This window comes from Aquila chrysaetos, chromosome 19 (assembly GCF_900496995.4).
Source record: "Aquila chrysaetos chrysaetos chromosome 19, bAquChr1.4, whole genome shotgun sequence".
Taxonomy (NCBI): domain Eukaryota; kingdom Metazoa; phylum Chordata; class Aves; order Accipitriformes; family Accipitridae; genus Aquila; species Aquila chrysaetos.
In genome coordinates, this window is record NC_044022.1 from 6,310,363 (window position 1) to 6,333,647 (window position 23,285).

General features: G+C 40.0%; 1 protein-coding gene across 5 annotated transcripts in view; it reads left to right on the top strand.

Moving 5' to 3' along the window:
• Window positions 1-23,285, top strand: part of ATP8A2 (ATPase phospholipid transporting 8A2) — a 356,040-nt gene that overhangs the window by 176,275 nt on the left and 156,480 nt on the right. For all 5 annotated transcript variants that reach the window (XR_003927481.1, XM_030042177.2, XM_030042178.1 and 2 more), the window contains 2 exons: window positions 18,597-18,780; window positions 23,062-23,172. Coding sequence is in view for 4 of the 5 variants with exons in the window: in XM_030042177.2 (XP_029898037.1) it covers window positions 18,597-18,780; window positions 23,062-23,172 (295 nt within the window). In the remaining variant the exon portion in view is untranslated. The remainder of the gene's footprint in view (window positions 1-18,596; window positions 18,781-23,061; window positions 23,173-23,285) is intronic.

The following is a 23,285-nucleotide window of genomic DNA, read 5'->3' on the forward strand; positions in this document are numbered from 1 at the left end:
GTGATTTACAAAAACTGAAGAGTGAGTTAAGCCTAGAACAGAACAAAAGCAAAAGGGACCCTGCAACACAGGAGTGTAATAACTGACCTACGCTGTGCCAGATATGGAAAAGGCCAAATCTGAGGCAAGGAGATGATAGCAGACCAAGCAGTTTAATGCCTAATGTTCATGAAAAGGATTGCTTTTCTCTTTTGTGAACACCCTCCCTTCTCCTAAAAGAGATAAGCAACGGGAGTAGAAACTTTAATTCTCAGTGTTCATAAATACTGTAGCTTTTCAAAATCTCATGTACATTTCAGCTTTTCTACAAATTTTTCAAGTTGTTACTTTATGTTGTTAGTCATAACTGATTTCTTTTTGCCTAGAAGAAAAACTTGCAGAAAAGCAGGTTTACCACTGTCAGGATTTCTATTCAGAGCAATAAGAAATTAATTACTTGGCATGACAGTGTGTTATGTTTCACTGCACAAATTGCGATCCAGTTCATTGCACTTCTAGAATTAGAAGGTGAGCTGGATTCTACCTTATCACTTCTAAGAGATTTTTAGTAGGATATCTCCAAACTTAGTGGATAATACTGCAGTATAGCTGTTCTTTGACCAGCGGTAAATCCGTATAGAAATTTAAGTTTGCTGTAGTTGTCAGTTAATGATCTTAAGCCCGGTTTCATCTATGAATGTCTGTGTTGGACCAGACCCAATCTAATCCAGTTTTTGGTTGCAAACAGTGACCAGTAGTAGCTGCCTTGGGGGTGTGTGTGTATGATTAGTGAATGTGAGACCTCTGCTGCCAGCAGCTGTTTCTGTATCTTATTTTTATAATCCTAGATTGATTTTTTTTTTTTTTCCTGTCATAAATTTTAAATCTTTCTCTCTGAATGTGTTTAAACTCTAATCTCAATTAGAGAGTAGTCTGTAATCTCACCCTGGACAGAGGGTGTTACGTACTGTGCAGAGAAAGTATTTCTTTTTGCATTTAAATCTGCATGGTAATTTCATTTGATGCCATCAAGTTCTTGCATTTGAAGAAATGATGAATAATCATATCCTGGCTGCTTTTCTTTCCCTACCTCATCAAATATGCCTCCAGTATATTGACTTCTAGTTGCCTTTTTCAGATAAAGGGTCCTTATTTGAAAGCACTTCCACATATTTGATCTTCCCTGCTTCTCTTTTTTTTAGACCTCTTCTGGGTCTTTTTATCCATTTGGGAGAGAAGAGCTGCCTATTAAGAGTGTTGATGCACCGTGGTTTCATGTGCTTACACAGTGGGGGGTTTTGTCATTTATATTTTGGGAATTTATTAAGTTGTTTCCTTTTTGGACATAGCTGAGCGGTTTCTTTAGGTGGAGCTGAGATTCCTAGGTCCAGGAATAGAATTTACTCCAAAGCCTTGCCTGACAACTGATTTGCTGAAGGTCTGTAAACGTATGGTTTCTAGCTAGTCACGTCCCAGACAAGGGTAGAAGGACTGAGACAAAGGGCTGTCGGTAGAGCTGACAAGTAGCTATAGCGCTTGAATTTGTCTGAGATGCATGAAATAAGTCTCCATATGTGTAAATAAATGCTTTTAAGGGCTGGCTTTGATTTGCATACTGAAGGTACCCCACAAGCAGGCTTAAGCTAAGCTAAGTGTTCTCTTTAGACTGTGGGAGTTTAAAACCACAGCTACCTTTGTGGGTTTTGTTTTTGTTTTTGTTTTTGTTTTTTCTCCCGGTGATCACGCTTAGGTAAGGTGTGCTACCCGTCACCTGTTGGGCTACTTGAAGAGGACAGGACAGTGGATCCTGATTTCTAAATTCTATCCTTGTTGTTGCTTCCACCAGTTCTCCAGAAGGCAAAATGCCTCCATCTCCTCTAGGTTTATCCCTGCCCCCTGAAGTGGACTTAGTCATCTATCTGTATCTAAAGGAACCGTTCGGTTATCCGTATGTGTTTTGTGCATCTGGGACATGGTCATTTACATCTAACCAGAGATTTGTATTCCTAGCAGTTAAGTAACTTCTAATTATAGAGCACTGCTGCAAATGAGATTCTGTTATGCAGCTTTGGTTTAGCAGCAATTTAGGATTTATTAGTGTTTTTGAGACAGATCACAAGATTAACAATCTAATTTGCGACAAGTACGCATCAGAAAAAAAAGGAGATTGTGCTGAACCCTGGGAGGGTAAAACATAACACGGTGCAGCCAGAGTTTGTACTACTTGTGGCACACTTGAAAAAGTCACAGACCATTTGTTCAGGTTTATTTTTTTGTGTGTGTCTTAGTGTTCATCTGTAAACTCTATAGCAGCTTTGTAGAAAAACAAGGTATTGGGACTAGTTGAAAATGTCTTCAGTAAAGTAATGCCAGAGAAGTTTGTCACTGGAAACTCTCCAGTGAAAGGGTGTTGAAAGAAAGGTGAGTCAGTGAAATGGAAGACAGAAGAAGGAATTTTAAGCAGCATAAAAAGGAGAGAGAGGTCATGTTTGTTTTTCCTAATTATGATTTCAGGAGAGTAACTGGCTGCAAAATTACTTAATTATCTTGTGTTTATTGTAAACTCCTATGCTTTTTGTGAAGACACCAGAAGTGCTTTTGCTTCATAAATCATGTTAAATCAAAGCACTTTCATTATATTACAGAGCTCTATAAATCGATGTCACAACTTAAGAAAAACACTTTTATCTGCAAGCACTTAAGAATGCTGCCACTTTCAGAACCATGTAAGACATTAGTAGCTGGCTTGTTCAACTTCTTTCAGCTTTCATGCTGACACGTACCATATTGAAGACATTGGTTGTTTGTATAATACTTGGTTTGATCTTTTTTCCTGGTACTTTCAGTACTGTTGAATCAATCAAAGGAAGTTATTGCTCTGTTGGGCATTAGCATACATTTAGATGTTTCTGCATTAAGAACTGTTCACAGAGGAAGAGGCTTTTATGTCAAAAAGGGGAGTAAACAGTATGACCGCAGCTGCTTCGAGCTGTGCTGTTATTTTAACCACGTATATTTGAAAATGAGCCTGTTTGTACTAGCAATTATTCCAGTTTGGGTTACATGGTTGCGAAAGGTTCCCTTCTCCCCCTCTTTTTTTTTTTTTTCTTCAAATGCTACAGATGGGGAGAGGATTCTGTGGTTCTTGTGGCGGTTTGCTTCATTTATTGATTAGCACGCACAACTGAGTTGATTTCTTTATCTGCTGCTGTGTGATGTACTGGGAATAGTAATGCAAAGATAGTTGCTAGTGCTAAATATTCAGAAATTCTGCATGACATGTGGATGTAACTTCCTTTGGAGACTTTTTAGGTGAACTTATTGGGAGAACCCAAGGTCTACAGAGGACTGACTGATCATCTGGACCTTATTCAAGCCTCATTAAAATCTACAGAAGGACTAGCTTTAGACTGGGCTCATAGTGATTACTGTCAGCTATTAATTTGAGCAAAGAGCCGCTTAAAATGCATCTGTGGCTTTCCTAGTTGTCTTATTTATGCTGTTCTATAGATGTCACAGATATGTAGTCAAACATAGGAAGGGGTAGGGAGGAATAAAAGTGTGGCTCAGATATAAAAGGCTGGGAAATCTTAATGTAGAAGTTAACATTGACCATGATAATTACGGCACAAGGCAACTGAAAAGGGTTTTGTTTTTCTTAGAACATCAGTGTCTTCAGTCAAACCCCTTCTTCGCAGTAAAACACAAATATATGTGACTTAGCATTTACGAAGATTCCAACTCTAATACATATGCTAAAGTTTCACAGCAACTGTTATACAGAACTGAGGCTAATAGTTTTCAGTTCTACTACTTACTCCTGATCAGTTTTCTTAAATTAGGAGAATTAGATCTAGTTCTCAGTTTCCTTTTACCTAGCAAAGGTGAGGTAAAGAAACGAGAAATACCTGTTACTACAAGGTCTGACTTTCTTTGAAAACTGGGTTGTGATCAGACTTCATGCACTAATGAGATGAAAATGTTAATTTTTGCTAGATTTGGAAATAGTAATGTGGAGACTACTTTTAAAAGATATAAGTCTTTGAGAGGTGACCCTTTTGGAAGGAATCTTTCCCATGTGGAACTTTTTTGCTGGATCAGAGCAGTTTCTGTTGAGTCTACACTGGCTGTCTAGCTTCCTCAAGAGATCTGTTTATTTCTTTTGATGGATTGGCTTCTATGCCAGGTGTATTTTTTTTTTTTTCTGAAGAGTCTGTGGCATAAAAATAACCAAGAAATTTTACAGTGTCTACCCAAAGCGTTAACTTAAAGTTGCCAAGTCTAATGTATCCACTGTTAAAATACAAAAATCTCAAGTTAAGGAAATGATGAACAAAGTTATATAAATAACTTCAACACCAGTGGGTTATTCAGGCAAAAGAAAGGGAATGATGTGATGGTGAGAAGAGTCTGAAGTGCTGATGGATGAGGAAAAGGCAAGGCTGGAAGGAGAAGACTGTTTACCTGGGGAAGGTGCTCCAATAACATAGGATGATGACTACACGCAGGGGAAGGAGATTAGGTCACTTCTCTGCTGCAGTGCCCCGTTATACTGTGCCTCACTGGAGACCTTTAGCACATAAGGCGGCATGTGTAGTGAGCGTACTTTGTCACTGTGTGACAGAACCACGTGGGAACCCTCTTCAGGGACCGTATCAGTCCTTTGATAGCTAAGTGCCTCCATTGTCACTAAACTGAGACTTCAGGTGTAGAACAGTCTAGATGGAAGGGACCTCTGGAGGCCTAGTCCAACCCCTTGCTCAAGGCAGGATTGTCATCCGCAGTAGATCGTGTCAGCCATGACTTTCTGTAGTTGGGCCGTGGAAAATGCTTATGGGCAGATTCCACAGCCTCTGAGGCAAATTTTTTCCGTTGCTTAACACCTTCATGAAGATGTGTGTGTGATATCCAACCTGAACCTCCCAGTTTGCAATCTGTGGCCATTGGCCCTTGTTACATTGTTTGACACGATGGGAGAGCTTAAATAACTCTATGTTAAGCAGTAGTACACTGTTGTTGTTAAACTACCCCTTACCTGCACAAGCGCAGGTGACACAACCTCTTCTTACAGGTTATGTATTTTAGGCCTTCTCTTTGTGGCCTTGTAACATGGTCTGTATATAAATATTTATGTATTTAGATCATCTTAGTTAATTCTCTGCTGGACTCTTCCCAGTTTCTCTCCTCCTTTTTTCAACTTGGGCTCTAAACCTGGACATATGATAGATGTTGCCTCACCTGTGCTGAGGAGAGGGCTGACAATAACATCTGTCTTTGTCCTGGTCACACTTGTGTACTGGGTCACTACCTGGTACACAGTGTGCCTCGATCACATTAACAGTGCACCTTGGCTCATGTTGAACCTGATGCCCACCATAACAACCAGGTCCTCTTCAGCAGGGCTCCTACTCAGTCATTTCCTAGCCTGCACGAGTACGTGGGGTTATTTTGTCTGAGGTGTGGAGCTTTGCCTCTCTCTGTCTGAACTTGAAGAGGTTTTTTGGCTCAGACCCTGAATTTCTTGAGGTTCCTTTGAATACAAGCCCTGTGATTCCTTGTAATCTAGTCCTAGTTCAGCGTCATCTGCAGACTTGCTGAGGATATCCTTTTTGTCAGCATCTGGGTTACTGCTGTTGAGCGGGATGGACCCTCACAGTACTCTGACCATTGCCAGTTGGACACTATGTTTGACCTTATTCCTGTGAACTATGTTTTGTACAAAGAATGATGTATTAGTTAATGTGTCAAATACATTAAAACAGTTGGATCCTCGCTTGAGCTAATCCCTCTGCCCCGCTTCAACATATTGGCTTGTGTTTGGGGTGGTTTTTGTACTGGATATGAACAATGTAAATGAGAATAAAATCTGTATTCCTAAAAATTAAACAGCAGGGCATCTACAGTACTATTATAGCCAAGTGCATTTAGAGAATAAGCAGATTTTCTGTTCAATGTAAATTGTTTAGGTTTTTTTTTTACATCCAGAAGATTTAGTAATTTACTTTTTTTGGCATTCAATCTGTTTTTATGGAGTTTTTTTTAATCCAAAGTGTTAGCTTTGATTTTTGTAAGTCATGATCAAGCGTGAGTGTAAGGCTATTAGTAGTCTGTAATCTTGATGTTTTTCCATGAGAGAGCTGCTCATATAATATCTTCATGAACTGAGTGTTTTGACCACTTTCATGTTAGATGAGAGTTGCTGACTTCTTCTGGAATTTTGCTGTGGTAATATTTGACTATGCCTTGCATGTCACTGCCAGCAAACTTCTAGCAAGGCTACTGTGACCCTATTTGGAGAAATAGGGTGTAGAGAATTGTATAGATACACAGTAAGTGAAGCGGCTTTTCAAAACTTACTTTAAGAAATGTAGTGCCCTGAAGATGCGTGCTGGCAGCGAAGCAAGACCGCCAGCTTCTTTGGCGGTTAGAGTACAAGCTGTGCCACCTGAACTCTGACAGCGAATTCCCATACGCAGTTGTCGTCACCGAAGCAATTGGCACATCTGATCTGAAGAGGCTTGTGATCAGCCTCTTGCATATTGTCGCCATCTCCCCCTGCCCCCCCACCCCCTTCTCTACGCTCTCTTGGCCACAGTTTATTTCAAGATAGTATGTACATTAGTATGCCTTGTATTCTGCTGTGTAGACTACCTTGTAGAGCTAGCAGGAGCTTGTAGAAGGCACTATATGTCTGCCGAGTCCTTCGAACATTACAGCTTTTCGCATTATCACATCTATGTTCGGCTTCTGCAACATGTCTTAAGAGCTTTCCAGTTGCTAGGTCATATTTAAAAGTAGGGCTCACTTTTTACCTCAGTAGCCTGTTTGGCTATGGGATTTTTCAGTGCATTGTATTTGGAAAATGAATTGCTGTTATTTGAAGTTTACTGGTGTGTTAAATATACAAACTTATAAACTTCTGATATATAGTAAACAGGTTTATGTGAACTTAGGCTTCCAAATTTTAGCTTGTAACTAAAAAAGTAAAATTTACTGTGTAAATTGAAAGTAGACTACATGCTGCTACGAAAGCCATTTTATTAAGTCAGGTGAGCATGTATAGGCTCTAAGCCTTTCTCTAGACAGAAAGCACTGTAAGCTGACTTGCTTTTAATGGCTGAATTTGAAAAAGAAACCGTCAACTTGTACCAGAATGTATCAGTATGGCTATGTGGAGAGTTTCCTATCTGACTCACAAACGCTGCCTTCCTGCTTCCTATAGAGCCCATGAATTTTTAAGTACTGGGCAAGTCATCTTTTTTTCCTCCCACGTTTTTTATTTCTAATCTCAGTTGAATCATGAAGAGTGTCAGTGCATACGGTTCAACTTCTAGCAATTTCTTTTTTGTCTCAATTTCCATGGTATCTTTTTAAGAAGATGTTTCATGTGGTCTGGCTCATTTAGCTCTTCCAGTTGTAGCCTAGGCTATGGGTGATTTAAGTTACCTTAGCAATAATAAGGTAGCTCTGTCTGATACTTCAAATTCCATTGGCACTAATGACTTGGACGTGCTCAAATTTGATGTTACTGTGGCACTAATGGTCTGAAGCAGTTCAGTGCTTAAAACCACTGTAGCAGTGAGACGATGCCTCTCTTCTTCTAAGACCTGTGTGGTATAAAAGTGGACGTGGAAGAAATCTGTTCTTCTCTGCCCCCAGTAATGGGCTGGTGCTTTATGCTGTCTCTTAGTTGCCCAACAGTTCACCTTGAAAGACCACAAGTTAATAGAAAAGGGCTCATTATAGTGCCTGTGGAAATGTTTCAAAGCTGGTTTTCTCTCCAGGAAATAAGGTTCTTCAGGCAGTATCCTTCTGCTCACTTTCAGGAAAAGGTTAACTTAAATGCACCTATTGTCTCTCTGCTGTTCTAAAGCTCGTTATGTATAATTGTTCAGGTGTCTCTTTATTCTCCTTAGGTAAAAGGGGTGGTGCAAGGGAAGATCTGTCCTGGCACCTATTACTTAGCACTAACTAAGCAGGTCCTGTGAAACCTGGGCACGTATGTTACCAAACTGGAACTGCAGCATTTTGTGTCCTTTCTATAAAGATGCAAAGGTTTGATGTTGTGAAGACTTGGCTCCTAGTTCTGTATTCTTAGTCTAATTCAGGAAGCAAATTGTTGGCCTAGTTTGAGCTATTAAGCAAAATATTTGTGCTTTTTTTGACTGTCTGTACTCCATGGAGCGCTGTCCTGTGCAAAGCTCTGTCTGTACTGGTATGATCCCACTGATCCTGTGGTCAGAAATATGGATGATACCGAAATTATATGTGCAAAAGAAAAACAGCTTTGAGTTGAGATGCATGCAGGAAATGCAAACTGCAATTTCTTTGACGCCTTTTTTTCAAAACCCCTGAAGATTCCTTTCAATCATAGCAAGGTAGCCAGCTTGGAGCTTTCAAAAGAGGCGTGATTCTGAAGTCAGTGCAAGTTTGGAAAAAAACCAGATGGAGTTGAGTTTTGTGAGGCTTTTCCTCATGTGTTAAGCACTTCAGGCTGCACATACACTGTTAATAAAGAGTGCTAAGGAGCAAGCATGGACGCTGGACTGTGATTGTCTATCCTGTACTGTTAAAGTACACCCTGACTCTGCCTGGACTGCCCCAAAATGCCTGGACAAGCTTTTGGGGACAGTCAGCTCAAGCAATTACTCGCCAAGTTTGGCAGGGGTGCGACCAGACCAGGTCGGCCTCCTCTTGCCTGATGGTTGCCAGTTCTATTACAGTAGGTGGTGTGCTCAAGCCCTGTGTGACAGCCTGTGATGTGCGGCTTCGGTTTCACGTGCTCTTCTCTGCCACAGGGTCCTCACGCTTGAAAGGCGCTTGAAAATCAGGGGTGCAGGAGTCCAACATATGTTGTGTTCGTTCTGCTGTCTGTTTTTTTTATTTTGCTGTTACAGAAGCAGCTGCTATTAATCAATGTTGTTTTCACAAACCTCAGGGCATTTCTCTGTCTTAAACCTGAATACAGAAACATTCACCAAGATACAGTTATGTTGGAACCGTATGTTCGACGGTTACAGGTGCCCTACCAATATGGCCATGTTAGTGGCTGGCCATGGGCAGAGATGCTATTACTAAACCTTCTTGATGTAAATTTGATCGTATTAACTTATAGCATAGGTGGTGACTGAACACAGCAGAAGCACCCCCTTACTCTAGATGCCGTATTGTAACGCTTCAATTTAATCATGAACTTAAGAGTACAACTGACTTTGCTCTAGAATATTAGTCCTTTCTCATTCCTCCTTCCCTTCCCCACTCTTTTCTTGGAAGTGTTGCTTGTGTTGAGTCTGAGGTTAGAGGTTGATGTAAAGATCCTTTCTTGCAGCTTGTGTTTGGGAGCAGTGAGCATGCGGTGTGTGTTTTTCTGTAAGTTAATACTTAACCTGGCTTTGAACAGAGCGCAGATTTAATAGTTGACCAAGACTGAGCTGCTCCCAGTCAGACTTCCAGTTGTCAACGTCTTTTCTATCTAAAAGTGGTCTGAATTGTTGTAATCTTGGTGGGAACGCTCTGGTGCTCAACTTCCTTACTTGTGGAGAGAGTGTGAAAACCAGAAGTTTGGTTCTTTTTTCCTAAATGTCTAAAGATTTAGAGACTTCACCACAAGCATTTTGTTCTTGTTAAATAGAGACTAGACTTAAAGGGAGGGTGGGAAATAACTTGTATTTCTGTGGTGGTGTCATGAAAGAATTTTTGGGGGGCTCACCTTTCTTCCCTGACGCAATATAATGCTGCCTTTGAGGTATACTGATAATTCTGAAATTGAAAATCTTGCTTTTTACAAATAGGTGGTACTTTCATTTTGGGTAGTGAGTCTTCATTACGATATACGGGTACATTGCAGCCCTCTGATGATAATTATTGGGTAAGATACCCTGCTTTGGATTGCATGTGTCTGTTGATCGCTTATATGCATTCTCATTTTCTTTTTCATAGAGGGAGAAAAATAAATCATGCAGAGTTATTAGAACTCTGAAGAAATAAAACTGTTGGTGTTTGTAGCACTGCTGAAATGGCAAACTATCTCAAATTTACTAGCTACATCTACCTTCATCTTCCTCCCACGTCAGTGGTTGTGGTTTGTTTCTTAGGTATGTGATCCTGGACGAAGCAGTAGTTTATAGTAGTAATGCTGTCTGAAGCTGCTGTATTTTGTATTTCTGAGCTGTAGTTAGCGTGGAGGAGCAGATCCTCCCAGGTGACAACGCTGCCCGTGTGGCGTGGTCGATGCTGCCGCAGTACTGCTGTTCTGCTTCTAGGGGCAGGTGCTCACCCTGGCTTTCCCAGTTATCAGTTGGCTTCACTGCAGGGCAGAGCCTCGCTAAATGGGCTGATGTGCTTATTAACGGCCGTAGTCTCAATTGTCACTTCATTTCACCAGGTGTTGCGAAAGTCTATGAACAGCTCTGCTGCGTGAAACACATGGCTGCTCGCTCTCTGTCCATGTCCTCAAGGTTATAAAGGCACTAATCTGTACACTGTACAGACTGAATTTTTTTTGCTCTGTCATTAGAAAAAGGCAGATTCCTGTGTTGCGTGAGAACTGCTCAGGCTGATTAGCATGGAAATGGATGTGCCTTAATTAGCTTGGGGTGAGGGAAGCTCAAAATTAGATACGTTAGTTTCACTTTAAAAACTTATTATAGCTGTTGCCACTAGTGACCATTATAGTTAAAAATGCAAAATAGTCTCCCATTCAACACTGTGTTCATGCCAACTCATCACTTTCAAAATAATTTGTTTTCCAAACTAGATTTTCCCTATTTAATCTTTGCCCCATAAAGCAGGTTGGGGGAAGGGCAATCAAGACAGAAACATGCAGGGAGGTATATCAAAGAGGAGGAAGATGCTGACTTGAAACTTAACCCTGTCTTCACTGGGGTGCTGTGTGTTATATCACACTGCTTAATACATTGAATCTAACTTATAAAAAGATTATTTCATAGTGCTTGTCCTCTGGAGACTTCAGTGGCAACTGTGAATGGCAAATGAGTTGTTAAAATATGGAATGCAAGTGAGAAATTCTCTAGTGATACATATATTTAAAAAAAAAGAACGTATCATTAGAAAAAAAAAATCTTTGCTTTTGTGATAAAAAGGTACTAAGTGAATTTGGTTTCTTCCTTTTCAGAAGACTGTATGATTCAGTGGCTTTATAAGTACAAAGAGAGCTTTATATTAAGAAGGTATTTCTATTATACCTGAAGTGATGCAGAAGGGACTACGTTGGTAACAAATTAAGAAGAACTGCCACATGTTCTGTGAACATGTGGTGGGGGGGGGGTGTTATGAGTTAGAGCCATGCTAGGCATCAAAAATACCCTCTTCTGGATAACCTGAAATTTAGATGTAATATATGTTGTTCAAAGTCAAGTGTGTGACTGGCACGTCAGTGAGGCTGAAAAACTGAAGGAAGTTTTTTGTTTTGTTTTTATAACAAGATGAAATGAGAGTCCTGATAAGTGAAATAGGATGTAAAACTGGTTTTGAAATAAAAAAATAGACTTGAAACCAGTCTGGTAAGTTTGAACTAGTGAAGCAGTTTGGAAGATGGTCTGTTCAGGAAAAAAATGAAGAAAGTATGGAGAAGTGAGATTGCAGCTGAAATGACAAAGGGTGATGAAGCTGTGGTTGTTTTTATGGAAGCCAGTAGAGGTTTGGTAAGACTTCTAGTTGTTGTGTTCAGAAGAGGTGGGACTGGGAAATTACTGTAGAAAAGAATTAGCAAGAGCTGGAAGCACAGTCAAGAAGCAAGAGTTTTAAGAGAAGGGAAGGAGGACATGGTATATGAATCAGTTCAGCATCGGGTGCCTGTGTCAGGAGGAAGCAGGCATTCTACCTCGCCAGAAAGCAAGAGAGGAAAAGCTTGTGTGCCTGATGAATTTGAAGGTATTTAGCACTGCAGTAATGTAAGATGGGTTTCACCCTGTGTAACTTTACATGTCAGTAGTAGGCTTTTTCATGTGAACTAGTTACCTTCAGCCCCTTTTACCTGGGTGGAGAGAAAAGGGCACTTGTAAGAGGAGATGGACTATACCCTGAAAGTACATGTCTAAAATAAGCCAGATGAATTGCACTCCAGAAGTGCCTGTTTCTCTCCCATTGACTATAAAAGGAGCGTGGTGTGATTAGTGCAGATAGAGATGTCTCCATTGGAGGCACTTATATTTAGTTGGATGAATTCCTTTGGTGCTTTTTATGAACATTAAACTATCCATCAGTTCACTCAGTGCTGTCTCCAAAGTTTTAAGTGCTGCACCAGAGCCAGTCCCTGTGAAATTGTGGTTGTCAGCAGGTGAAGGAGATTCAGAGCACATGGTAAATTAAAAGCATTCAATGTAATGCACATTTTGAATTGATATGATATGTGTGTGCTTTTGTTCACTCTTCTTCTCTCTGTGTTACTCTGTCATCATAAGTCTGTCCCAGATATCTTGGAGCATCATGACTGTAATTCAAGACTAGCCCTTGTTTGGATGACACATGGTTGAAATCTGGACCCTGGTGTGTGTCAGGAGAAATCAATGTGTAATTAAAAACTGCTAAATATGATGTCATGGTAACATTCCTTGCTTTCTGAGTATTACTTCTGGTAGTGTGTTAATTTATCTTGCTCCTTTTTCTGGGGACCAATGCATATGCTTAACCGTCAATATTATTGACAGCTCTCAGCTCTTTGTGGGCTGTCTTCCATCTCTGCCTTTTCTGAAGATGAGGTCACTAAGCATTTTAAAGTAGTAGTGTATTTTATGATATAACAGGGTAAAATCATGTTTACTGCAGTAAAGGTGGGCTCTTAAGGGTCTCTTGTGTTGCATTAACAAGGCATTTCAAGGAAGTAGAATATCAAATTAATGTTTCATGTTAAAGACATTAATGTCTTTTGTGTTTAATCCTTGTTAGAGCATGGAAGCAGAAGGAGGTAATGCTTGAAGCAGCTTCCTTCCTTGCCTTCCTCTTTTTACAAATGAACATTAAAAATTTATAAGTGTGGGTAAGAATGTCTTAAGAGTTTTTTGTATCGGATTGGGGGTGGGGGAAGTATGCAGTCTTCAACAGAAATGCTCCAGTTTCCTTGTTTTCGGGGAGGTGACCCATGAACAAAAAAATCCCCACAAAAAACAACAGCTGTAGAGGGAATGGAGGAGAGTGCTGAGACTGTGTATCAAGCTGTGCCTTGCTCAGGTGTGGAAGAGCTTGTGGGGTTGCCTTCTCTTTGTTGCCTTGTAAGATGTTCTGTATATAACAGATCTCTTAAAAATTACTTAACCTTTTTCTGTCTATGTCTTATAGATAAAAGGACTCCAATAAAGTTTACTTATCTTGTTCTTCATTAATCATGTCTCCTTTTATACACAGTTGGTAGTCTCAGTTGCTAGTTCTCTAGCAGAACCCTGTCTTCATTGGGTCCTTTAGAGTCGAATGAATAAATAAAACTAATAATTTTCTGAAATACTGCATTGTCATTTCCCATCTGTGGTTTATGTCTGTATACTTTGAAGCATCTGCAGTGATGCAGCTGTAGTTTAAGGGCCTGTGTAAGAAGTATTACTTACAATTGCCATCAGTTGCGCTCATGCATCTGTAACTGAGCAATAAATACAGATATGCATAGGGACAGAATTAAGAAACTGTTTCTCACTTCCTGCTGATAGTATCTTGTGGAGTGTAGCTGACCTATGTGACACAGGACAGGCTGTGCTGATTGTGTCCTTCCCAACTCGTTTGTGACTGCATCCATCTTGATACATTAGACGGAGTCTGGGAATAAGAGGGGTAGCTGCCTTGCCAGATTGCAAGAAGTGCAGTAAAGGAATTGATTTGATTTAAATCAGTTGCACTACATTAAAAATTGAAGTTAAAGCTGTATTGTATTGCTTTGCTTTGTTAAAATGTGTATTTTGATGTTTTGCTTCTACTTAGTTTTGAGGTTTTAAAAATTTTGCTACCAAAATGGGTTTCTAAATAAAATGTTTGCTATTTATTTTTGATAATATCACCACTTTACCAGTTGGGTGTTGGGTTGTTTTTTTTTTGTGTGTGTGTGAAATCTTTCACTGAAAGATGACAGAGCTGATATCAACTTGTGAATTGCTCTGGTTGTCCCATAAGTATTCCCGGTGAAGAAAATTGAACTGGAAGATCCTCCATCTTTGCCTGAATTCTCTTCCTGAAGAAATAAAGTAAGCCTGAGCAAACCTTCCAGCAAAATGCTGAGTAGAATCATGGTGTATCTCAAGTTATAAGGGACCCATAAGGATCGTAGAGTGCTCCTTGCAGGACTACCTAAGACTAAACCATATGAGTAGAACTTTTCTTAACAGGCAAAACATATCAGGTAAGAAGTCTGCTCATAAACGTGTGCACCCAGGCTAAAGAAGTAAATGCAGACTGAAGGTTTGAAGCCATTAGGAGCTCATCTGCAGAAGTCAGTGGGAAGCCACTTCACATCCTCTGTGGAAACCAGCTGTGTTACTGCTCTGTGCTGTGCCCTGTGCTCTTTTTTTCATGAGCTTCCTTTAAGTACAAGAGGGACCTTTAAAGTATTTACTGATAGTAACAGTATAGTACTGCGTTATCTGGAAACCACTTACCTCTGCCTCTTTCCACAGTTTCCGTATGGATTTAAGTGACCTGAGGATGATTAAGGTCCATATCTTTCTGAGGGTTCTTGGCTCTGGGCTGCATTTCTCTCCCAGCTTCTTCCCAAGGTATAGAGCTTTGTGCCCTCTCTTGCTTCCACACACCCCATTACAGAGGAAGCAATGCGACATCAAGGCATCAGTCATCTCCTTCGGGATGGAAACTGCTTTCTGTATTAATCTGTTAAAGGTGCTGATAAAGACTAAGCAAGTTTGAGACTGAGGAGAACCTTCAATTTTTCCATATCAGTTTTTTCCCTCTCAAGAGCAAGGCTACTAGAAGGAAGTCCCAGAGATGGGCAAGTAGCAGGTCTGCTCTATGGCTGACACTCGACTTTGTGTCCCTTCCATCATCCATGAACACGTTATGTTGCATAGCCAAATGTTGAATGCTAAAAACTTTATAAAAGCTGCAGTCTTGACCCCAGGCGTTCTGCACCCCGAACAGGTTAAATTGAGATTCTCAGGGAAGCATATTGAGCAAGAATCTGATGACTCGATCTGGTCGCTGTAATTGTGGTATTTGAAACCTGACTTTCCTTTTTTTTTTTTTCCAGGAGTATGCATAAAAGAGAATCCATCTAGACTAAGTTGGTTGTGTCTGTTGTCAAAGATGCTTTTGAGCAGTGACAATAAAAATAACTTACGTATAAATCAACATTTCCAGTGAACTCTTTTGAGTTGCACTCTAAGAACCTTTATAAGAAGCACTGCTGTCTGACCAGTGAATGATTACATGAGTAAGCAGAATATTTTGATGCAGCTGATGTCTTGCTCACATCTTAATTCGTATTTGGGTGTATATCAAGGCAAGGCTTACATCCTGATATTGCTGCAGTGAGCTCTGCAGTGAAAGCTAGGGATGTTCCACCAAATGATAATTACCAGTAGTTGCCTGTCGCTGCAAAAATTTTCTCCTAAGTAGCTAGTTCTTTCCTTGCGCTTTTTACTTTGAACTTATTCATTTGTCCAGGAATCTTTGTGAACTTGACTATTCTTCCTCCCCTTCCAAGATACCACCTGGGGGAAGCTGCAGGTTAATAGTGTCCTGTGCTATAATCTTCCAGTTATTCATGTAGACAGCCTATCAAATGTGCAGAAATGGGCTGCAGCTCTGATCATCTGGCTAAGGGGATTAATGTCATCTAATGCAGTGTGTTGGTACCAAATAGATTACAAGGAGCAGAAGAGGTTTGGAGGCTGAGAGTGTGAGTTGGAAGAGGAGGGGAGTAAAACCCCTCAGGAAATCAGTAGCCATCTCAATTTGCAACTTTTGTATTTCATCTACTGTGTGCAGCAAAAAATGTTCTCTGGAGTTTGGGGCTGTACTTGATGGGGAGGTGTCAAAGAGGATGCTTGCTGTAAAGCTTGTGTTTAGAATAAACAACTATAATCAAGTAACACTTTGTGCTGAAATATTGTCTTTGATTTCATCTTCTTAAATCAAGTGCAGAAATATTTTTGGTGTTTAAAGTATAGATCTAGTGTTTCCTGTAGCTTGTTTAGTCTTCCTAGGAATATAAAGATGTTAGTCTTTAACTGGGTATTATATAACTGTGGGTATAATTAACTTTATTTGGTCAAGACAGTAAAAGCATACTCTGTGTACATTATGTACTAGTTGATAAATGTGTTTATATTGAAGCATTCCATTGATTTGACAAATAATGGGTCATTAATGGCGAAGTTGACTTAAAATCTGAAGCCGCACCTATACTGCAGGCACAGAAGTGAATACAGGATATATTAGCTTGCCTGGCATGTCGCAGCTAAACTGCACTAGAACAAGCTCGAGCATCTCTGCCACATTCTGGTCATGTCTGAAATGTCTGTAGACAAGCTGCTAGTTTAAACTACAGAATCAGAGATGCTGTTCACAGTCTGTCTTTTTTCATTCCCTTGTTACTTTAAGCCTATTTGAAACCAGGGAACAACTTAGCTATTTCTATTGCCATGTAACTGAAAACTAAATGAACACAAACTGGACTTCTGAGAGACGTGTATGTCTGAGGAGGGTGTTAGCAGATATGCACAGTGCTCAGCTGCAATGAAATAATTGCACAAGGGGACTGCCAAAAGTATATGGTCCTGTGCACTGGAGGTGCCCCTGGGGCTGGTAATGGGGGTCTCTGCACTTGTCAATCCCATCCCTCCAGAACTGGCTCCAAGTCCCTTTGGAGTTCCTATTTTATGGCTTGTGGTCCTTGTTGACTCCTTGCTCCATGCTTTAGTATTTTATTATGTGAATATTGGCAGGCGGGGGGGGGGGGGGAGATATGTGTGCGTGCGCGTGCATGTGTGTATGAGACAGAAGTTAAAATTTTATGTAGCTATATTCAGAGCTGCTTTATAACTACAAACCAACACCTTTCATGCATCATGTGTTAGTTAGCGTGTTTGGGGTTTTGTGTTGGTAATTTAACTGGGCCCCTACAGTGCCAAGTGGTGTTTTCATTGCCAGGTAGAGTGCTTAATAAATCTATCCAGTGGTATTAAGTAAATTTTATGGCCCAGTCAACTTTTTCCTGTTTTCAGCTTTTAGGAACAGGACAGCTGCTAGACTTTTCAGGTGGTTTAGTTCACATGTGAATTTTGAGCCCAGCAAATTTTTCTTAAGAACTCTTTCTCCCCCAGTTACTCATCAAGTTATTTTAAGAGGTGATCAGCACTAAACAAAATCAAGGCTATAAAGCAAAATGCTGAACAAGATAACTGCTTTTTTTTAATCAGCAGTAATCCAGCCGGGTGTATTAAAAGGCTGTGTAAGTTGCTCCCAGAGGATGTAGACTCTGGAAAAAATGCCATGTAAAAAACCTCCGTCTCCGCCATTCCCCAAGCTCTCTAATCTCCCCCTATTTTAATAGTAAAGCTTTTAGATCAGTTACATTTTTTTTGAGTGTTATGTGGCTGATTTGAGATGTGGAAAAGTTTTGTCTAAGGCTTTATTTAAGGGAATACAAAATAATTTGGAACTTGAAAACTGATGAGGAAAGGAACTAGGGTTGTTTGTACAGATGGGGTTAGAATGGAAATATTTAATCTACGTGTAGGTATTTCCAGAATACCTCATATGATTTGGTAACCTGATCCACGTTTTCCATGAAAAAAGGGCATTTTGGGTGTCTTATCCAATTTAGTAGCCTCGTCCTGAGTATTTTTCCACTTCTCCCTGGTTTAGACTAGTTTAATTCTATTGAATTCCATGAATTTTTATCGAACTGGAACTGATGTAAAATGAGAGAGGGATCAGGTTAAAGTAACTACCAATAAAACCGATAAGAATATTCAGATGTCATGGAGTCAGCCTTTTGTTTTTGAATTGGCATTCAGTAACGTCATCACTGAAGTCAGAGTTGCACCAGCATGCAAGGTGTATGTGAGATCAGGGAGAGGCCTTATTCTTTCCGATCCTAACCGGATAGTCTGAGATTGGAAAGATGGCCCTGGCAAGTGGGGAAGTCAGCTGGAGGAGGAAATAAGGTAAGCCTGCAGTACCTTTTGCCAAACCACTGAAAATGTCTGATTGATTTACTCTCTGAAAGTACTAGCGGTCTTTCTCCTCCTGGATGGAGATGCACTGTTGACAGCAGACAGGGAAGCCTGCACTGTTAATCTGTAAACCATTGTAGTTGAAGAGGTAACTCCCTTCTCCGGTGTTCCCAATATAACATCGTTGGTGTATGCCAAAGTGTATCATGTGGGGCTGGGGGAGGAAAACAAAGCTTTAAAAGCCTTCATATCTATTTGGTCTCTTTTGTATAAAATATGAGCAAGTAAATAAATGTGAAACTATTTTTAAAGCTACTTTCTCCTGAAATAGTTTGGCACAGGTTCTGAAACTTAGTTGTTGAATAAAGGAACTTCCCAGCAACTGCCCTTTGATTATTTCTAAATGTAGATTACAGCTGTTCTTCTGGGAAAGGCACATAGCTCAGCATGTGAGAAACTGACACCTTTTTCTCTCCTTTTCAGAGTATCTCCTCTACAGAAGTCTGAAATAGTAGACATGGTCAAGAAACACGTCAATGCCATAACACTTGCCATTGGGGATGGTGCCAATGACGTAGGAATGATCCAGACAGCTCACGTTGGAGTGGGGATCAGTGGCAATGAGGGCATGCAGGCGACCAATTGCTCGGATTATGCTATTGCACAGGTCAGAGGCAAAAAAGAGCAACTGCCATATCCTGTTGTCAGAAACGCGCTGTGTGGCCACGTAGTGCTTGATGGCTTCTCCTAGCCTTCAAGCTAGGAGCACCTCTGCTTGTTTCCTTGTCAAGGCATCTGTCTAAAACAGATATCTTGGATGTATTTGGGGGATTCGTTATTACAATTTTGTATTCTTCAGGGCAAAGCTCCACCTCCCCTCAAAGTTTCAGTTTCCTTCTGACAGCTGTGCAATGTCTTGGCTCTTCAGTAATCAGGAAGAGGCACTTTGTGTGATGCTGATCTTAACGTGCTTTTATGTGTAATTTATCTCTCTTGGTGCAAGCTGTTTTCTCTTACTATGAGTAGGCATTATAACCAGGTGTGTAACAGTTTGGCTGTTTGGAAATACTAATTTTGAGGTGTCTCCTCCATTTATTTCTGTTTTGGTTTGGTATTGTATTCTGCCCCCATGCCCCCCAACGTATCCAAGAATTTGTCACAGTTCTAGAGAGCCGGGCAACGTTTTCATTTTAGGTATGTTATTTTGAATGTTTTTTGGGTGAGTGCTCCCAAACTACCCCATCAAATTCAGCACTGATTACTTCAGCTAAAGAGGAGAGTAAAAAGCCTTTTTTGTTTTCCTGAAGAAACCAAGATGTAGAATAAAGATGTAAAAAGAAACATAAGAAAGGAAGGAGGTGCTACAGTTGCTGCACATCCTCTGAATACTATTTCCAGCTGAGGTGCTCTGTGTATGTGTTTGAGGCTGATTGCAGGGCAAGAACAGGTGGAGCTGATGGGAAACGGAGATGATCCACTGTCTCCTCGGTGATCTGTGAGCATCAGCTGATGTTCCCTTCTGGCAGGGTGTGGGTAGATTTGCTCTACCAAGCGATAGGAAATGTTACCATCTTCTGATAGTTTCAGTAGAAGGCGAGGTTTTGAAAAGGCGTGGATGATGCTGCTGTTTGCACAGATAGCTGTTTATTGTGTTAACCCTGCTGTGAAGCAAAGTGGCAGTCTTGTATTGCTGCTCTGTTCTGCAGTCTGATGAAGGACTTTCGGTTTCAGGCTTGAATAACTGAGACCTTTCACCAAATTTATCTTGAAAATTTTAGACTGTTTTATCAAGGGTTTATTCTGTCATAAACAGTGGCATATTCCAAATACACAGCATTATAGAAACTGCCATAATTATAAAGTCCGTAGTATCTTGTAATGACTTTCTCATTTTTAACTTCTGTGGACTATATATTGCTTCTGCTGTGTAACTTAATTGAATGCTCTTTGCTTAGACTTCCTCAGATCATTTATTACTTCAATTTTAATAAGTAAGCATGTAAGCATTGAGAGTTTTGTCCATAGAGGGCCCTACACACTTAATTCCTTCTGTGTTAGTTGTAGTAACATTAAATTGAGGAAGTAATTCCATGTCAGTGTGTTGCTTCTGCATTAACAAACCCACCGTCTTTGGATTTAGTGTTAGAATGTGGAAGTAAGTTGCTCTTGTTTTAAATTCCAGTCAGGGAGTTACTGACAATAGTAATGAATATTCCTAGTTCAATATGAAATAAAAGGTTGTCACCCAGCACAGAATTTTAACTTTTAAAAATTATTAAAACACTGTGGAACTGTATTTTTTGTGATTGTGTAGAGGAGCTTTGTGCTGATTAGAAAACATATAAAGGAATCCCTCTTGTAAAGGAGACTAATATTGTATGGTAATGTGTGTTTTAAAAAAAAGTGTTCAAAAGAAAAACTTGATCTCTGTGGGTTATATTTCTTTCAGTGAAGACATATAACTCCCACTAAAGCATTACTGTATGTGCATGCCTTGAAGGCAGAGTATGTTCTTATTGAGTAATTTAAGACAACCACTATAATGTGGCATCTCATGTTCAAATGGTATTTCAAACACAGTGGTGCCAGAAGTAGGCACTTATGGAACAGAAAGTCTCTATATAGGCTTGTTAAGGATTCCAGGGGGAATCAAAGCATAAACCAAACCAAAATAAAGGTAACTGTGTCTGACTCCAAATAGTGCAAGGATCATCTGTTTGAATCATCCTTTTCCCTTGAAATGACACTGCACCAGTGATCCATATTTAGAGAATGGCCAAATCAAATGACGTGTTTAGAGAGACAGTAGTAGAATTCAATAACTTTTTTCCTCAGTTAAAAGGCTTTATCGTCTTAATCCAGAGAGTGTCTGGTGTCTAGGGACTGTTTCATTTTCTTTGCTAGGGAAACTGCTTTCTTAAACAAATGTTCATGTTTCAGGTTGTTTGGGGGTTTTGTTTGTTTGTTTGTTTTTTAATTTGGCTTGCATTTTGGGTGCATTTTGCTGTCTTACCCCCCCACCCCCCCCCATCTTGACTAAAGGATGAGGTGATGCCATGTTGGGGGGGGGGCTTATCTTTCTAAAAGCTAATCTCTGTATAAAAAAAGTTATGCTAGGGTTGATACAGAGACAACTGAAAACTTACAGAAACTTTTTTGCAGGTAGGTTGGCCAGATGATCACAATGTTCCCTTCTGATTTAAAACTCTATGAATATAGTAGTGTCCAAACAAGGGCAATGTCTTGGTAGACCCTATACCTACAGTCGCTCAAGTATGCCCGTAGCTGTGCATTTGCATAATTTCAGTGACCTGCATCAAAACAAGTTAATTCCCTGCCACGGCTTAATGGGACTCTCCACCAGTGTGAGCAGGCTCAGAACTGCGTTATTTAGGTTACTAGTATCTTCCTTGCTGTGCTATGCAGTGCATTCATTTTCATAAGAGTACAGACAAGAGAGTGATTACTGGTAGGATTTTTCTTGCCTTGAGCTCCAGAGAAGACTACACCTGAGGTGGTCACTCGTTAGACTCAGCAGAGAGAAATTTTTAGGGTGTGTCTTAACTATTCTCTACAAGAGGTGTTTAGGGTGACTTGTCAGGACGTAGTGGCAAGTTTCCCATTGCTGCTGATGTGTTTTGTTAGTGAATTTTGATGAGGAAAGTTGTAGCTGTGTTGCATATTAACTGAGGCGTTAGGTGTCTAGTAGGTCAACGACTCCCTTGTGAGTGTCCCACTTTCAGTCCTGACTCAAGTTAGGCAGAGACTGAACTGTGAAGCTTGGTTCACTTTTATTTTCTCTCCTTCTTTCTTGCTGGCGTATCCTAACAAATCTGAGTTGCTGATGCATGGGAGAGAGGCTGTTCTTACAGGATTTGTGGTTCAGTGATTTCAGTGCTGGAAATCATGGGAGCAGAGCTATCTCATGACAGTCCTAATTCATTACTGTAGCTTTCAATTTCAAATAAGTTTTTGTTAAAATATATGATCTAGAATCTAAATTTAGGAAGTCAACCTTTTCCTATCAACTCAGTGGAAGAGGAAGCAAACCAAACAATGGTCCCACCTTAGTGTCCAAGAACCCTGCAGGTATACACGTGCTGGACGGTAAATCTAGTCACCAGTTTGAGCTGTCTGTAACTGGACAAAAGAGAAATGGTGCAGGCCATAAAAAAAGTTCACTGACAAAGCCAAGACTAGAAAATTACGTGTTTCCTAGGCTGTCTTGTGAGACTGCTTCTATAAAAGTCCATTTTCGAAACTGCTGAATTGAGAAGCTGAATTTGAGCTGTAGCTGTGGTTCAAACAAGCATTAAAAGGTATCCATTTTTACAAGATTCATTTACTTGCCCTTTTTGGCAAATGCTCCTTCTTTCTTTATACAGTATTTCAGGTGCTTTGTATAACACAATTGCATACATTTTGTGGGCTGAAAATGTAAGTGTGCATTGTCTATAAAAGACTCTATGCATCTATTCTTTCACTTGTGTTCCCACCTTGTACATTTTATTTCAGCTCAAGACAGTTCTAATTACCAGACTGTTCATTTAACAAAGAGGAAGGAGATTCTGAACCTTGTAATCTCTCTAACACAGGAATCTTCTTTGACCATGAAAAGTTCACATTTATATTCAATCTACAAGGCTATACTATGTTAACCTTGCTTGATTTTGCTATCAGGATAGTAATACTAATTGAAGACTACTTGCTGTTTAAAGCCAGTGAAGACCACTTAAAAACACTCAGAGGTTTTGCTACAAAAAAAGCTTTTCCTGTAAATACTTCAAGTGTTTTTTGCATGTATGTTCTGCTAAGCTATTTAAATAGTGCACTTGAAGAACAGCTTTCATAGCTGATCTGAGGGCTTTTTCTGAGGGCAGGGGTTTACTTTAACCAATTTTTTAAAATAGTTCTTCATATATGTGAAAACTTGTTTTCTCACTTTCAGTTTTCCTACTTGGAGAAGCTGTTGTTGGTCCATGGAGCTTGGAGTTACAATCGAGTTACCAAGTGCATACTATATTGCTTCTACAAGAACGTGGTTTTGTATATTATTGAGGTAAGAGTAACTGAATGGATGGGTCTTACTGGTGCTTACTCCTCAAATAATTTCTTATAAAAAGAAAAAGTCATCCAAATGGATTGAGCTAAAAGGACTGACTCTTTTTTTTC